This window comes from Pleuronectes platessa, chromosome 8 (assembly GCF_947347685.1).
Source record: "Pleuronectes platessa chromosome 8, fPlePla1.1, whole genome shotgun sequence".
In the NCBI taxonomy this organism is placed as follows: Eukaryota; Metazoa; Chordata; class Actinopteri; order Pleuronectiformes; family Pleuronectidae; genus Pleuronectes; species Pleuronectes platessa.
In genome coordinates, this window is record NC_070633.1 from 22,837,857 (window position 1) to 22,856,104 (window position 18,248).

At 42.3% G+C, this 18,248-nt stretch overlaps 1 protein-coding gene and 1 long non-coding RNA gene across 9 annotated transcripts in view; one reads left to right on the forward strand and one right to left on the reverse strand.

The window, feature by feature from the left end:
* Positions 1-233: 233 nt before the first annotated feature.
* atp8a1 (ATPase phospholipid transporting 8A1) overlaps positions 234-18,248 on the reverse strand; it is a 95,181-nt gene continuing 77,166 nt past the window's right edge. For 4 of the 8 annotated variants that reach the window (XM_053428441.1, XM_053428442.1, XM_053428440.1 and 1 more), the window contains 8 exons: positions 17,606-17,684; positions 16,376-16,437; positions 16,040-16,096; positions 15,555-15,662; positions 6,963-7,051; positions 6,527-6,619; positions 5,350-5,441; positions 234-2,809 (listed from right to left, as the gene is read on the reverse strand). In XM_053428441.1, the coding sequence (XP_053284416.1) occupies positions 2,712-2,809; positions 5,350-5,441; positions 6,527-6,619; positions 6,963-7,051; positions 15,555-15,662; positions 16,040-16,096; positions 16,376-16,437; positions 17,606-17,684 (678 nt within the window). In that variant the 3' untranslated portion in view covers positions 234-2,711. Of the gene's footprint in view, positions 4,198-5,349; positions 5,442-6,526; positions 6,620-6,962; positions 7,052-15,554; positions 15,663-16,039; positions 16,097-16,375; positions 16,438-17,605; positions 17,685-18,248 lie in introns of all 8 variants that reach the window. The other 4 variants (XM_053428444.1, XR_008339487.1, XM_053428443.1 and 1 more) reach the window with 4 other exon arrangements.
* On the forward strand, positions 12,065-17,698 carry LOC128445676 (uncharacterized). Its single transcript, XR_008339488.1, has 3 exons — positions 12,065-12,194; positions 15,540-15,692; positions 17,566-17,698. It is a non-coding gene; the product is annotated as an uncharacterized LOC128445676 (long non-coding RNA).

An 18,248-nucleotide genomic window follows, 5' to 3' on the forward strand; every position in this document is an offset into this window, starting at 1 on the left:
TTTGGAGGAACATGTTTCTGTCTTTTTGGGATCAGGGACACAAGCAGAATCAAACCATCACAATAATAAATAAGGACTATCAATATAATTAGTTTCCCTGGATGCAGGCTGATGTTTCCTTCTGCGTCTTCCTGTTTAAGTTCTCTGTCCTGTTTGTCGCCACAGACAGGCACAAGATGACAGCGATTACAAAAAACGCAAATACACACAAGAAAAATCAGAAGTTCACAATGTTCCTCCATCGTTGTAAAGTTTATTTCAGTAGTCCTTCATGGCAGTAAAAGACAACACTTATAAGTTTGCAGTCCCAACATGCAGAACAATCATTGAACAAAATAACAGAAAAGAATATTGAAAATAATAAAAGGTGCAGTTTTTTCCTCTTTTGTAAAGTGATCAACACTCGAGAAAGAATTAAAAGTACATTTAACACGTCAGAGAACAGCTTGTGTTTTCCATTCATGCAGCCCACGACTTTCACAGACAACAACGTGTGTGTTTTATGTTTTCTGGGAAAAAGTAAGCGACAGTCCAAGCCTTCCACAACGACAACATCCACATTCAGCGGTTTGGAAAGTTTCGACAAGATGACGACCGATTAAAAGTTTTAACATTAAAGATCAGCAGAGGGAGAAAAAAGAAACCATTAACCCTCAATAAACTGAGACACACAAACAAGCTTTCCTGTCAAGTAACACTCAAGAGAAATCATTTACCGCAACCAGAGAACTCCAGATGTCCACGACTGGAAGGGTACATTGAGTGTATTGTGCAACATCTCCTGTCAAAGCAGGGCTGAACATCAAAAAACTCACAGTCGAGAGTCTGACTCACAAAAACACACACACACGCTCATTCATAACACACACGGACACTCACACCGTCCCATACGAGCCATGCACCAGCACACAGTAGAACACCATAGCTATACCTGGAGTCGTGCAGACAGACAAGCAAGCGTCTCTGTCATACACACTGATGCACACAAACACACACACACACAAAACATTAAAAGAAACCCACCAGGAAAAGTGATCCCCCGCTCTCACGTGGAGGATACAGACATGCAGTGCATACATAGAAGATGTCCTCTGTCGAGGCGACGCACTTACGCAGACACACACACACACACACACACACACACACAGCACGTGCACATGCAGGCAATAAACTGACGCACACACTCGCACTGTCTGAAATCTGATCTCCCATAGGGAGAAGAACGCAACCGCACAGACATTAGAGAGTCAATCATAAATAAATCAAGCGATAACAATATTAATATCAATAACAACAAGACATTTAAGAAAGCTCAGTCGTCTCATCCGATCTATTCTATCCTGCCAGTTTATCAGAAGAAACAAAAAAGTTACAGACGAGTCGTTACAAAGCCGGTCAATGCAAAAGTCATACATCTCCAATATAAAAATACAAATCCACAAAATAACTATAGAGACAAAGTAGTTTTGATAATGTTGTGGAGTTTTTCTGGCTAATATTTCTCTCTCCCTTAAGCTAATGGCACTTATGTTATAAGGATAAAATCTCCATTTTAAGGGAAAACACTGGCACCACCTTCAGCTTCAACGAGAGCCTCATCGCCCGCTCACCTCCGCAGGGACGTTTCTCCAGGTTCACATGTGCCACGCGACACAAGACCGCAGCTTTCACACTGTGCGAGTGCAACACTGTGGTGGGGGGTGGGGGGGGGACAGTGATTTTGTCTTCAGTAGGTGTGTGTGCAGCACGGCTCTAAGCTAGCTGGTTAAACTATTCTTGGCTATCGATTTTCTTCTAAAGAGGGAAAGGTTTCTACGTAGGCACCGTCGTGATCGTTGAGACAGGAAGTGATGTGTGGAATGCCGTTATTCGTCGAGAGCAATGCTTCTGCTGTAACAACGGTGGAAACAGGACTACAGTGAGCTGCTGGAGGCAACTTCCTAAAACTTAAAATGAAAATAAACAACACCAGGCACAATATCTAACATACTATAAAAACAAGAACAAGAAAACAATCTGGTTTACAACAAATAAAGATGAAGGCATGAGCAAATGTAAGGCTTTACACAAGAGATGCTTCCTTAAGTGCAAAACAGAAAATTAAATTATTACATATCTGCTCTGAAGTGGTCGGTTCAGTGCTGGAATACACTCAGCAGTGTAATTACATTTGGTTTAGAGTTTTCCGAATTCACTAGTACTTGGATAGATTGTATGTACGACTGCTCTTTGGCAATCTGTCACAAGTTCAAAACCTCTAGAAGCTAATCATCGTCCAGTGTTTAAACTTTTATAATAACAGTGTTTGAGGAGTTTGATTGGATTCAATACAACGATTTTGAGCTCCGTGCCGGCGAGCGTCCTTAAATCAATAGTTAGGACACGTTCTGTCCGACGAACTGAGCTGAGAACAGTGAAAAGACCACGGACTGCGAAGAAAGCACAGTGCTCATCATGTCTGCTGGACACACAACTACAGCTGATAGTGAACACGGTTTGTTTTGTTCCTTTTTTTTTTTTTTCCTCTCTCCCCTTTTTTCAGAGATTACCCAATGTCACTTTCCTCCGTCCTTTTCGTGATCATGTCCAAAATCCCCACCCCCCCGTCACTGTTGTGAGGGGGGGGCACATGCTCGCACCTCGGCTTCTCCCACTACAAACAGCTTGTGGTGGCTCTGGATCGGCCAGCCGGGAACGAGGAGGCCGGCGGCTCACCACTCGTTGGTCCTCTGCTTGGTGGTGTCGTACGCTCTGATGACCTCCGACTGAGACACCACCCCGTTCTCATCTTGAGAGAAGGCGTAGCCATCTGGAAAAAGGTTCGGAGCAGTTACAACCAATGGTAATTCAGATCAGTGATGAGCTAAATTAAAAGTATAAAAACATCATCAAAACAACTTAATTAAAAATAAATAATTAACAAAAACAAATGACTTATCGGTTAAACATTTTTGGTAAATACGCTTATTTGTTTGACGTATTCTATTTTGAATATAATACAAGTCTCCATAATAAAACTATAATACTTCTACAATTGGGCTTTGTATTCAATGAACAAAACAAACTGAGCTTTAGAAGTGGGCAGGATCAAGTTTCTCCTCTTTATGCTAAGCTAAGCTAATTGGCTCTATCCAAAGGGACAAAATTCTGCCAACATGCACCTGGAAAGCTCAGCACTTACCACAATGCATTTAGTTTTAATACACACAACAATTCATGGTTGAAGTTGTGTGTGTGTTAGTGTGTCTGATTATTTATTCCTTTTGTTTCACGTCTTCATGCTAAGCTAAGCTAACTAGCTGCTAGCTTTAGCTGATCCCAGTTGGCTCCTCTCTTGTGGACATTCAACCCAGTGAGCTAAGCATCTGTTTCTCTGAGAGATAAATATCGGAACGAGAAAAAACCCAGATGGTCGTTTAACAACATCGAGTAAACGCGTCTAAACATCTGGATGAAAACGTAAGAAATGTGGGTCCACTGTACTGTAAAAACAAAAATCAAATCATTTCCCAGGTTGTGACAGTTTCCTGTGCCGTTAGCCACGAGTTACCATCTGTTTACAGGAAGAAGCCGTTTCAGATGTTTGTATTGATTGATCCCCCAGAAAGAAGACATTTAGCTCATTGACGTGACTGTAACCTTTATGCTAAAAAAAAAACACAGACTACTGAGAAAGCTCCGTGCAAAGAACTTTGGGGAATGTGTCAGTCCTCTAATATAGTGATAGAAAACAAATAAGCAATTTTACCAAAATGTTTTTCTTTTTTTTTTCCTTTCTAAAATAAAGGAAATAAAGGAAATAATACAAAAAATGAAGCTAAACAACAGATGATCACACTGCCCTAGGATCTATCTTCTAAACTCTCACACTGGGTTCCTCTCTGACCTTTGACCCCTGACTCACCTTCAGGTGTCAAATGACTCTGTCAGTACCTGGAGGCCAGCAGGTGAGTTCAGAGGACCCCGCTGAGACGGGTGCATTGTGGGGGAATAACATTTCATCATTTCACCGTTATCTGGCTGTACTGAACTCAACTCAGGGCACACGAGTGGAGGGACAGGAAGTGGACAGAGGAAACAAACAGAGGAGAGAGAGGCGTCTATCTGTGAGCTACGGGGGGGAAGGGAGATTTTAAACAAAGGGGTGAGGTTTGAATAATGGAAAAAAGTATCACAGAACAACGGTCTCATCCCCACCTATGAGACAAACAAAAAACAAACTGATCAGACAAAAGACACAACAGAAAAGAGGAAAATAAAAACAAGACAACCAAAAACAAACCCTTACTCTGTCAAAGATCTTTAAGTTCCTGTGTGACACCCGAGTTTTCCTCCTGATATTAGAGTTATACTTTTTAATGCTTTACAATAGACTAACTGATCCGATTTAAAGGATTCTTAAGTCGACTGTGCTGCTCTGTGATATCTGTTTGTCTATAATCACCCCCAGAATTACACTATGCTATACTATACAAGCTATTTTCAGAGGATGCATTTGAAGACCCACTACGTCACAGTGACGTGATCCGACTAACTCCTTCAAATGTGGCCAACACATCCGTCCTTCCATTCTCTGTAGACCCGACTGTCTAATCTCATAGGCCCCTGAATTGTGACACAGTCACAGAGTCACTATCTTAAAGGTGGTCGCCATTTTAAAGAAGGCCAGTCTGTATTCTTCAGAAGTCGGACGAAGAGCCAGAGGAAAAGGCTTGAGCTCAAAACATCACTACCGCAAATAAAACCCTTTAACAGAAGCTATTAGGTAGCTATTAAAAAGCACTGTTTTATTTTTGTGGATGTGCATATTGTTAACATTAACCCCATATTTGTTTCACTTCACCTAAACATGAAAATGTTATGAGAAAAATAAAATACGTTTAAATGAGAAAACAAGAATGAATCCTTTTCACAGATGATACAGAAAGTAGGGATTTAAGATTTGATACTCAGCCCTGTCCGGCTCTATGTATTATTCCCTCCGTATTAAAATAACCTCACCTAACAGTTCATATAAGCAGTGGGATGGGCAGATATTGTGCAGGTTGGGACACAGGGAACTGTGGAGCTGTTTGCAGACACAGTTACTTATGTGTGTTTCCTGCATCTGGTCAACGCAGAGTATTTATGAAGAGAGGTGGGATGAGCAGAAAGTTACGGTCGAAGGTTTGGCTTTTCTGGAGATACAGTGTGTGTCAGAGGAGGAGAAGTGCTGCGTGAACTGCTCTCCTGACAAGTGAACGAATCAAATGTGGATAAACAGCCCTCACCATGAGAAAAGAAAGAAAGAAAGAAAGAAAGAAAGAAAGAAAAAAAGAAAGACAGGGCGCAAAGTTGGGTGAGACTTACGGAGCAGGTTCTGCTGCATGGAGTCGGACCGGTACAGACTGACTGTGCTCTTCTTAAAGACGTTCTTCAGGAGCTGGGCCCTCTCCGTCAAACTACACACACACACACACAGAAAGAGAGAGAGAGAGAGAGAGAGAGAGAGAAACAGAACGGGGCAGTGTGTTAGCAGCATGCTGAGCACCACAGGCAGATTTAATGACCCATACATCATGACTCTGTCCAAGCACCTCCGGAGCTGAAGGACCTGCCAACTGCTCTACCTGCTGGTACAATCACCATGTAGGGAGACAAAACCCAGGAGACATGAGGGGAAGAACGAGAGTGTGTGTGTGTGTCTGTGTGTTGCATGTTGGTCAGAAGGTATTCATGTACAGTAAAGCTAACATGTACAAGAGTCTTGCGAGCATACATACGTGTCTGTACAAGCATATATGTAAAATCAAGCATGTGTCAGTGTTTTATTTCTGTAGGTGTCAGAGAGAGAGAGTGTGTGTGTGTGTGTGTGTGTGTGAGTGTGTGTGAGTGTGTGAGTCTGGGACAGAAGCCAGGCAGCAGGATCACTTTCAGCCAGCAGGAGATCTCACACTGATCTGCCCGGTGTTGATTCCTGCTGCAGGCCTCAGACCCCAGAGAGCAGAGCAGACCTGCTTCAGCCTAATACCGTCCTTTCTTATAATATACGGCTTTAGGACAGGAAGTCTGCTGATCTGAAGGGAGACCTACACTATTTGTGGAGTAAAAAAAACTACGGGGACACCTCATCTTATGACATGATTACTGACATTAGAGTCGAACTCCTGCAATTTATCAGCAATTTTAAGATTTCTCTTTTCCACACAGGAATACTGTTGGCAAAGACACTGCGAGTAATAGGGGCTATTTACGAGGTTATAGATGATTATGCTCCAAGCTGTTCTGGAGAATTTGTTGAGTCAGTGTTTAAATTTGGGCAGATGCAAATATCATACTCCATCGTTTTCTCTGGACCGATTCTGACCAGTGAAGACATGGCTGATGAGGTGGTGTCCATTTATAGGTTCATTTTCACCCAAAATTACTTTCATCAAACACAATTGCCTTTGGGTCCATTCCTAGGCAAAGCTTCAGATAAATAAATTGATTTATGTTTAAAATGTTTGAGTAAAGACAGGAGTGGTGAGGTGTTGTGGGACTGTACCTCTTTCCATGCACCACAGCTCCAGGATCTTTGGATAAAGCCTCGAGCTCCTGCACCTCATCCACCAGAGTCTTGAAGCACACTTTCTTCACCCTGTGAATAAGATCATATTTTTTTTAAACACACAAACATAATAAAATGACAGATGCCTTCACATGACTGAACCCTTCATCGACTGACACCGAAATACCCCACAGACAGAATCAAACGACTTTCAACACATCAGGAATTATAACTTCTAGCTTTGCAAATTGCTCCTGACGCCTTGAATCGGCTGTGAGCTGATGTCGACCAGACGCAGGGCAGAGAGAAACGTCTCGAGTGGAGTGTTGACGGAATGGAAACGCTGCGCTTCTTTGGAAGTCCGAACAACAAGCCCTTCCTGTATCAGATGTGTATTGGAGTGATGAGCAAGGAGAGCAAAGAGAGGACTCACACTTTGTAGGCCACGTCAAAGGCCAGCGAGGTGACCGGGATGAAGAACAGGCCCATCCAGAAGACGCCAGAACTGAACATCGTGCTCGCCTATCACACACACACACACACACACACACAGAGACAGAGGTACACTTACTCTCAGGTCACTCGAGACAATTCAAAGTGCATCAGCAGAGCAGATAAAAAGAAGAGCCCTTGAAAAGAAGAACCCCCTGATAAAGAACAGGCATTATCTTCCTCTGTGGTGCCACATCGTCAAAAACAATACATGACAAAAGAGGCCCAAAACAAACAGTTATATTGTGGAAATAAAGAGGAGATGGGTCTAAATAACTTGGTCAAAGTGGGTTAATCCTCCGTGACTAAATGATCCCATGTTTGTGTTTGGATCCCCTCCATCTCTGTGCCCCTCAAGGCAGAGGAAATACCTGTGAAGTACTGGGACAGTGGTATCTCTTTCACAGGGAGAACAGCCCCACTGTGTGCTGTGTACTGTCCTGTCAATACATCACAAGAGACACAGGACCATGATCTGAGCTGCTGCCAGAGATACACAATAACACCTCGGTGCATGGGTGTAAGAGAATCATTAGAGCTGTAATTCGATTTTTTTAATTAAGCCTCAAACTCATAAGTTCCTATTTGACCCTTTTTAAATTATTCATTTTAAATGAGCAGCGGAAACAACTCGAAATCCCACGTGCTCTTTGTTTTGAAAGTGTTTTCTTCTGTTTAGCTTTTGCACAGGTGGGCAGCTGCGTCCCAGGAGGAAGAGGTGGTCGTCCACTAAACAGCACGTCAGTGGTTCGATGCCATCTGCATTCAAAGGGTTTATTGGGCAAAATATGAACCCCAAATTGTTGCGGATGGCTGTGTCGACAGTGTATGAATGGCTATGATAGAAAAAGTACTGTATGAAGGGTGTGTGTGTGAATGTGACTTGTATCCTAAGGTGACTTGAGTAATCAATAAGACTGGAAAAGCGATATATACGGTCCATTTAACATACATTATTATATATTTGAACATATTCAACTATAATTCAGTTTTTCTTTGTGATTACAAAAAAAAGGAATGCTGTAGCTTTTTAAATTGAGCTCATGAGCAAAATAAATCTACAAACACGACAGATGTGAACCCCAATGAGACTCATCCATCATGCTGGAAGAAAAACACGTTTGGACGTGATCCAACGCAGATTTCCATCACGTCAGGCGTCGCAAGACAAAAGAGCCTCTTCTCGGTTGGAAAATACAATTCATTATGAGCAGACAGTGACTCGTAATGATGAAATTAAAAGTCCCAGAGCAGCGGTTGTGTCGAGAGGCTGTTTTGGGTTGAGAGTTGTGAGGAGACAGTGGATCATCCTGGGACCTTTCAGCTCTGTGTGAGGACAATGTTTGCTTTGGCTCAGTGCACTGAAACTATCTGTCATTACATGTCAGACTGCAAAACTTGCGCTCCTTGCATTGTAATGCGCCCCTTGTTTAAACTGCTGGGGCCCCTCAACAGTGTCCTTCCTGTAATGTGACACAGGCCGGGCCCTTAGGACGCACGCATGCACACGCACATACACATACACATACACACGCGCAGATCAGTGTCTGAACTATCAAAGCGCTCAGGTTTGCTCAAATTAGCTAATCTGTTCACCATAACCTGCAAATTGACTTTGATGTCTGACAAAACACTGGGAAAAGAGGAAATCCCAAATGACAGGAAATAAAAAAATGGCCTTTTCCGACAGTCTGAGATGGAACCTGGATGAATGGAGCTTTTCTGTGTCGCCCTGAAGCTGAGAATGTATGACATGAGGGAAAATTGCATCAAAGCATGTGATATTTTCACTTCAATTTCTGAAATTATGCAGCCTTGGTGGAAACATTTACGGTTTCTTTATTTTTTTTCTCTTTTTCTAAGTAAGTTTAATTATTTTCATTTTCCTCCAGTGTATCGTGCATTTTAATGGCCGCATTTAAGCTGTCTTGAAAGTCTTTTGAAAATAAACCAGGGATGTGTGTGGTGCATATTAAATTAAAGTCAAATGAGCTAAAAACAATAAACCGTCTTAGTCTTTCACAAGTTCACTCTATGAACAATATTTCTATATTGTCATACATACATGAGGTAGATCTATCAAAGCTCCACAGAAACCATAAGAGAGTAACTAAGGAAATAAACTACATTAATTCGCTGCTAGTTCTTTAATTTGACGTCGAAGTTTCAGAACCTAAACAAATCAGCCCTGCTACGATCAACAAATGTTTGTCTTCAGGCATCTGGACAGGCTCCATGATGAAGCAGGGGCCAGCAGTGTTGGTGGATGCTAGCGGTTTCTCATACCAGGGGGCCCCTGGGAGCTTGACAGGGTGAGAGAGGTCTGGGGGAGCGGGGCTGTAGTTTTAGGACAAACTAATAAACGTGTCTGGCTGGACAGACAGTAGTGTCCCCTGGCATGAAGGGTTGTGTTTTGACAGGCCGCTGACCCCGCTCATGGCTACACACACACACACACACAATTGCAATCAGAAACACATATACACACACAGACAGGTTTGTGAAGCTGTCCTGATTAGGATTTTCTATCGATTTCCATTCATTGTGGACAGCCTAACCAATATCTCACAGCCAAACTGACGGCCATGCGTTGACCTCCATCTTAAGGTCAACGTTGTGAAGGATCAGCTCAGGAGTGAGCAGGTAGAGAAAGAAGTCTGGGTTTAAAAAATCACGGCGTTGGAGATTCTGGTTGAAGCCACAGAGGAGAAGTGGCTCATCAAGGAGGAAGATTCTCAAACCAAAGCTCAAGAGATTGAGTCAAGCTCCTCAACGTGAAGAATATTAAGCTTCCACTCAGTTTTATTTGAAAAATAACTTGTTGGATTGTGAGTTTGTCTTAGATTTAGACTTTGAGAGGGAAATAAAGACACATGTGTCTTTTCTGTCTTTTCAGGACCTGGGCCTCATATCAGACTGCAACAAGGCCAGAAATAACAGGATGAAAGAAAAGCACAGAAGGAGGAAGAAAAGAGACTGAAGAAGGAGCTGAAAGAGAAGAAAGAGCAGGAGAAGAGAGAGAAAAAGCAAAGACAGAAGGAGAAGAGAAGTGATAAGTGAATTTTCTCTTTAAACCCCTCAACTCCCTTCCCCCTGTTAACCCCCTTCACCTCTCCCATCCTTCCACTCCCTCAACCCCGTCTCCCTTCCCATCGTCCCAACTCCCCTCCCTTCCTTACCCCCCCTTCTTAACCTCCCCTCCTCACCCCCCCTCTCCTCTCTGCTTCACCCCCAATCTCAAACCTTTATATATCTTCACTTCTTTAAAAAATATATAAAATAAAGAATTCCTATATAATTTGAAAAATGATTCTCACGTCTCTCGTTTCAACTCTTCAATACATCCTGACTTTGTAAACTTTGGTCCAGTGTAAAATGGACGATAAAGCCCAGTATGGATTGCATGAATGATGAAAGTTATTTTTAATAGTAGAAAAATTACAATCATTTTCTATGATTAGAAGTAACTGGGAGCTTGGTTTCCTCAAAACTGGGAGACTTACAACTCCCTGTGTCATAAAAACACATCAGTCACAGATTTCAGCAATCAAGCAGCAGCTCAAAGACAAAAACACACAGAAATGTGAGATTCTGATTAACAATCCAGAGTTTATGGGCAGACCTTAAAACCAGAACCTTCATGTTTCCTTTTCTACTGATTTAAGAGGAATAACTCTGCCTTCAGAGGGACAAATACATGATCCTGCACTTTGCGTTTTCATTTTAAAAACTACAATCAAAGAAAGCATCAATCAGGCAATTTTTCCCGTGCTGGGGGAACTTTTGCAGCTCAACTCAAATTTTGCACATTGCAGCGCATTAATTCATCCGCAGGTTTCCAAACAAACTGCCTTTAAGGTACGTTGCACACAACAACAATCATCCTCGACTGAACATAAAATATAACTGACTTGTTCACTTTGATAGATTACTTGTCTTAAGGAAGTTTCAAGTTTCACTCTAAAGGTACTTTCTAAATCACTTGAGGTTTAAAAACCCTGTACAATCACATTCACAATAACAATGATGAACTGTCAAAAGTAATGGAGTACAATACGCAAAGTCAATAGTGTGAACATTTATAAAGAGAAAATGATATGTAACGTCAACAGTTTAAAGATTTTTTTCCATGACAATAATTATAGAGCCAGAGGACCACACATGGTTCAGAAACTTACCCTACATGGTTTCTGCTGGTTTTAACAAGTTCAATTTTAGACGTTTTTAAGACCATAATGGATGAAATTAAGAACCATGTCCAGGACAACATGTGGGAAGAATAACTCTTGAAATGACACATTATCTCGCAATCTACAGACCGAGACAGAATCCAAAGTATCATTGAAAAAGAACTACCACAGCCAGAGACATTACAAACTGTGCATTCGGCCAAAATATTACCTCAAGAAAACCTCAAGCTAAAAGCGCAACGGAAGTAGCGTTAAATACATTTTCTGATTTTGTTTGCATTGTATTATTTGAATTATTTGAATTATTAATAGCTGTTGGTTCTCCTGTATTATTGACCTGTTTAGGTCAGATTTATGGTCGGTAGGTAGGTCAGTCTTTCAAAATGCATTATATGAGAATAAATGTCTGACTTAAGCTGAGTTGTGTCACTGCAACAAAACACATGATCCCCTGGTTCGATGAGTCCAGTGTGAGTGGTGATTAGATGCAAATGAAGCCAGTTGCACTGAACACTAGCCCACACTGAAAGATATATTCTGAAAAGGAGGCAAGAATTCCTGTTTTTTAATAGTTTCTCATGACAAACGTTTATACAACCACATAAACAATCCTTCCAAAACATCTAAAATTGTTTTAATTCCTTCTCTTTATCTCATCAATATATCATAGACCAGCATAGATAGCCCTGAGTGTTTTCCCGGCCGACCACACATCAACAAACATTCTGGTAAAATGATTCCTTTCTGAGAAAATGTTTCTTATCGCCAAAAAGAAACCGCGGAAGGTTCCGACGCACACTCGCCAAGTGTGAAGTCGATGTGCTGATGACAAGCACTTGAGTCCGAGTGAGAGCTGCTCTATTGCAGCACGAAGTAGAAAGCGGAAATCAGCAAAGGTGGTTGTGAAGAGCAAGGAGGCAGAAGGGGATAAACTGTACGGGAGACAGCTCTGTTGATAGGAGAGGCGAGTGGGAAGACAGCAGGTCAGTGTGACTACATGAGACACCTCCTGGGGTGAACCTCAACTGCTCACTGTGGCAGATTACACAGCTCCGAGGGAATAATCCGACCTTTTCTCTTGATATCTGTGTCAGACTTTTGTGAGGTGAAAGTATGATGTGATATATACAGTTTTGGGTTTGAGCCAGTACGGGAGTAGCTGAGAAAAGCACTAGTAGCCGTTTCATGGATGGACCCTGAACCTGTGTTGTCAGTTGTCCAAAAGAATATTTCACCTGACAGTGATGAATGCGTTCACATGAGCCCTGCTTGATGTCTCTTGTTAAAGGCACCGAGCTGGGTAATGAGTGAGAGCAGAAACAGGAGGAGAAGGGAGTTCTGGTGTCTGTTAATGTTGTTGGCCCTCGGGCGTTTTTTCTACTGGGGAGGGAGGGGGGCTAAACCAAAAAAGAACAAAGAAGAAAAGGCTGATTCAACAAGTAAAAACAGAAGAAGTAAAAGAAAATAGCAGGAAGGACGGAAAGTTGAAAAATATTTGAGGATTCGAGCAAACAAAAAGTACGAGGGGCTGCATCGGGGTCGAGAATAATCCTCCACTTCAGAGGCTACGAGGTCTAAGAGGTAGAAATGGTCTCTGATGCCTTCTAAGGTTTCACAGAGATGTGTCCCTGTTTGATGATGTACTGGCATCCCCGAGTTGGGGCAGGGGCATAGGGTTACCAAGTACCCACAGGACACCATTACTGTCGTCAGTCAAGTGCTGCAGGGCGTGGATGAAAGCACCCGGCTCCATGGACAAGAGTTAGGATGAACCCATCGCCTGTGTGTGTGTGTCAGTGTGAGTGTGTGCGTGTGCCACAAAAAGTTTTTCTTCATAAATAACAACTCAAGTTTTTCAACCAAAAGAACAGATCAGAAACAAGGAATGTCATCTTGAAAAGAACAGTTGGATGTTTGGGAAAATATACTAGATAGATTTAAATGAGAAGACTGATACACTATTCATGTCTGTACCGCAAATATGAAGCTATAAGCAGAAGGGGGTTGGCGTTACGTTGGGATAAGAACTGGAAAAGGGGGCACAGAGGTACAAGTGCAGCTCTTCCATCCATCTACCTACAAATGCAAAAAACCCTAATATCTTCCTAATTATATAAAACAGGTTATTCATCATTAGTTCAAGTGTACAAAAACTTAATTGAAGTTTCCGGGTATAAACTTTGTTGAGTCAGAATCTGATACAATTGAAGTCAATGGTGAGTCCTTCTTCAGAAAAATCACAACATGCCTCCATTCTGCTCGTGTGGCGTCCGCGAGTCCTGATGACTCCACAGGAAGTGGCTAATCAAGCGGCCATAGCCACACAATGGTGTGTCAAGGGTCCCTGAATGCACCTCGTAGGAAGATATCAGAGGACATTTAGGCTTTAAACACGTGTAAATGACCTCGTTTCGAGTTGAATATGAATGTCGGGGCTTGCGGACACTTGGATGACACCACACGAGCAGCATGGAGACATCATGCTTTTTCTGTTGTTTCATTACGTCTGAAGAAGGACTCACCATTGACTTCAATTGTATTAGATTAAGATTCAACAAAGTTTACCCCTGAAAATCCAGAAGTGTTTTGTAGACTCAAACACTTCAACAACCCCCCCCCCCCCCCACCACCATTACCATAGTGGTGAGCAGATAATGAGGGAATTTACATTTTTCGGTGGACTTTCCCTTTAGCCTCTTTGAGTGTCTGCTGGTTGTCTGGTAAATAATGCTGCCCAAGAGCCAGAACCAGTTAACTGTAACCTTGATAATGTTGGGGTCTGATATTATCTTGGTGAGTGGTATCAACTCTCTCATCTCACTCTACCAGACAGCATATAAGAATATTTCCCAAAATTACGACCTGTTTAAATCATTATATAATGACTTAAATCACAGTTCCCGTCATGTAAACCAGCTTAATGGCAATGTACCTAAATGTAACTCTCCACACACGTCTATGACTCTGTGCTCCAGTTGTTTATCAGACAAGGCTGCATGTTCTTCATTACCTCCGGCGAGGAGGGTATGTCCTCATTGCTTTTTGTTTATTTGTCTGTCTGTCAGCAAGATTACTCAACAACTATTAATCAGATTTCCATGAAATTTAGCGAAGGCTTGGGATTGAAAATGACCCAAGGAACAACTCATCTAATTTCGGAGCTGATCCAAACAAACAGGCAGATCTAGGCATCTTTAACGTGGTGAAATAGATGGTAGCCTTGGTGGAGGTATGCGCTGAGCACCGTTCTCAAACACTGTATCTTGTTCTGAAGGGTTTTCTGTGCAAAATGACCCATAAAGATCTGCACCAAAGTGGAATCACTTCACATTTACAGTATGAAGTAATGTGTTTACAAAGAAGCGCACAGTTCTGCCTGTGAGGGGCGGATCTTTTCCTCCTCTGCAGGATGTGCAGTCCTTTGAGTTTAATAGCATCCTGCTGTGTTATTGTCTTCTAATGAAAAGATGCCTCATTTTCATCCCCAGAATGCACTGGGGACCTGTGGTTAACAGGCCACAGTGACAACCTGTGGTGACCTATACAGACAGCAGTCGCATTCACATGCAAATATCAGCTCAAGAGACAAACTGGAAAATCAAGAGCCTATTTTTTCAATGTTAAAGGTTATTTTTATACGAGGAAGTCCATTTATAATCCTGGCGATTGTTGGTTAGATGTTTCTTTGGCATCAATGTGTAAACCAGATTTACTCTCACCTTTCTTTGCTTAGCTTCCTGACTGCTTCACTGTTTCCATGTCACCTGTGGATACTCAGAGCCGAGGGAGGGCAATGTAACACAAACATTGGGCTAATTGGCCCAATTAAGTCATTATGCAACACAAGCCAGAGGTCTGACAGTTTACACTCCTCTGGCAGTCCTTACAAAGACCTGTGTCAAGTTGAGCCCTGAATTTTCCCACCAGCATCTCTCTGTAGAAAATAAATTACGAGGCCCAACAAGTCTGTCGGTGATAGACAATTATATCATCAATTTCCTTTAGCGCTGGAGGAAGTTGTTGCCACGAGAGAGAGTGCCTGTATATGTGTGTAAGCATGGTTACATCCGTTCTAATACAGTTTAGTTTGAAATGCATTACATTTTTTCTGTCTGAGCCCATAAAAAATTAACTTTTAGCCCCATTTTAGTTTGTCTCATTGTTTCCAGGTATTTTGTTCCTGCAGTTCAGACTAAAACCCAGAGATTTCAGATGCCCTCATTTGTTTCCTGATTGGGACTCATCACTCATGACGTGTCCTCCTAGATTCTGCACACTATCATTTAACTGTTTGCAAGAAGGATCCCATGTCTTTGTGTACATGTTAGCATGCAGGTGCTTACCTCGCCTGACATGTCGGGAGCCAGAGGAATGAGAGGCCACAGGGACGAGTAGATAATGAAAAACACCACCCACAGGCCGATGCTTCCCCAGATGGCGATGTGACTGAACTGTTGGTGAAGAAACAGAAAAACAATAAGGTAAACAAAAGTGTTTTGGCTTTTCAATTACTCTATATTTGCACTTTATTACAATTTAGCAACTAAAGTTGTATTTTGGCAGCATTTTCTTAAAATGTTTGCCGCCTTTTTAATAACCACTTTCACAATTTGGTTTTATTAATGTGTGGCTACTTGTAACTTGAAATACCCTGCATGTCATTTCACTAGGTTTACAGTTACGTGCCTAGAGGGAACAAACCATAAAGAGATCTGGAGATAAGAAAAGGATGTAAAATTTGTCTCTAAGTATCAGTGGTCAAATAAAAAGGAGGAACTGGAACATGATAACAGAACTTTAGCGAGCGAGTAGAGAGCCATCAACTTACCATGGTCCAGGATGAGGTCTCAAGGCCAGCTTTAAGACAAACTGTGATAACCACATACTGCGGACACACAAAAAGCACACTGACATTAAAGTCTATCCTTCTCCAGCACAAAAAATCGGTCATGGGAAGTGCACAACACATCTGAATTTTCATTAAGATCCGATTTTAGTTTTACATACAGTATAAAACAGGAAGGGCTCGGCAGAAAAACAGAAGATGTAAGAAAGACAAGTATAACCGATGTTTATTCTCAGAAATTGGATAACACTTGGCGGAGACACCTGAACTGTTTAACACAGCAGAAGCGCTGCCTGCCAAAAAGATCGCTGCACTTACTGTGTAAACCATGTTGCCTAAGAGGAGATAGTCGGGAGTTTGTCCGCTGCCAAAAACTGTATCTGTGAAGGGAATCAACAACAGGAGCTTTTAGGGTCAGAGCTGTGTCTTTTCAGCTCTAGGGTTTCACACAGAGTTCCATTAGGTGATCCAAAGAGTAAACAAAGAGACAGCACATAGGATATTACTTTAAGTAAACCTCAGTGGGAACTTGGGTGTGAAAGTCCCTATTTAAGAGTTGGATATAAAAAAGCGGACATGGGAACGTGAAGTGAAAGCCACATTCAAACGCTGCTTCCATTACTTCCCTTTGAGAGAGGCTGGAATGTTAATTCTGTCTCTTCAGGAGCTTTTAAGAGTGTGTATGACAATCCATCTGTTAAGACTGAGAAACAGAACTAATGTGAATTCATCACAGTCAGAAATGAAACGTTCTGCCTAATTCACCACTGTAACAGAGCAGAGCTGTTTTTCTGTCAAAATTATGATTTATTTCACCATTAAATAGTAATCAAACCTCTTGAAAACTATATTCCTGCAATGTAGGTCGGAAAAACCTCCTAAATAAGTAAAAAAATAAATATCAAAATAGGTTCGGGCAAAAAACACAACTGCCACTGAAGAGAGAAAGAGAGGCTCCCTTCCATTTACTTCCGGCTGGTCACATGTCTTGTGTGCACTGAGGCTTTGCTGACAGCCTGTCAGTCAGAGTGATGGGGCTTGGTGCCTTTGTTTGGAGAGCAGGCCCAAGCTTGTGTGGTCCTCAGCTTCGTCCAGCCAAGACTCACCAGCTCAAAGATCCCTATTCTCTCTGCTCACACCCACAGAAACCCTGCATCTCAATGTGCACAAAAAACTGACCTTCTAAGGCTACATAACGTCAGTGAGTTTAATGTCAATTTGATAGCACATACAAAAAAGACAAATATATGTCCTTGCGGGTAAAAGTCCTCTAAACTGGACAGTCTCCTGGAAAGTAGCGTGTTTATGAAAAACTTCAACTGCGTGTTAATGCATTTAAGCAGCTCACAGTGTGCACATGTGAATTGGTGCAAAAATATATATATGCTTGTTAGTGTGCGTCGCTCTCGCCTGAGCACACACATGTTTGCAATTCATGACTGGACGGCTGTAGAGAGAACTAATTAAGACAAAGTATGTGTGTTTGACTGTCCTCCCTCTTCTACCAGTGAGTCCGCCGAGAGCCGAAAGTCTCTGGGAGCTACTTACCATGCTCGAAGGCTTTAAGGGGGAACCAGAAGAGAATGACGGAGTGGAAGAGGCCGTTCAGACAATGGGCCCAGAAGACCTGCAAAAAAGGAGGGGAGAAGGATGGAGGGGAAGGAGGCATGAGGAGGAGGAGAGAGAAGGGGGTGGGTGGCGGCAGGGGATTCCAAGAGAAGAGAGAGAGAAAGGTTGGGAGAGATGGAGGGAAAAAAAGCATTAGAAAAGGGTGTGGGGAGCTCCAGCCTTCCAAGTGACCCCTGACCCAGGCCCTTTGTGCCATCCCAGTGCTGGGCTAAGTGGCGGTTTTGTCGGGGCCTCCTCGCTGAATGCCACCCCGCTGACAGACACGCTGTATATCCTCTGTGTGTGTTATTTGGTAGAGAGAAGCTGCTGAGTGTCTGTGCGAGCCCTGAAAGGGAAGCGGACAATGTCGGCATGCAACTTCTAGGTTATTTCGTATTAAGCAGAGTCCAATAATATTTTTTTAGCAAGTACAACAACCTGCAAAATGAACGTCCTCACCTTGACAATAAGAACATTATACAGCCTTAATATATGTGCCGTCAGTGTGAGCGTTTCCTCTCATTACATTGCATTAGGCATCAGCCCTTTCAAGTGAGAATTTTAACCGGTGTAGAAATAAGTG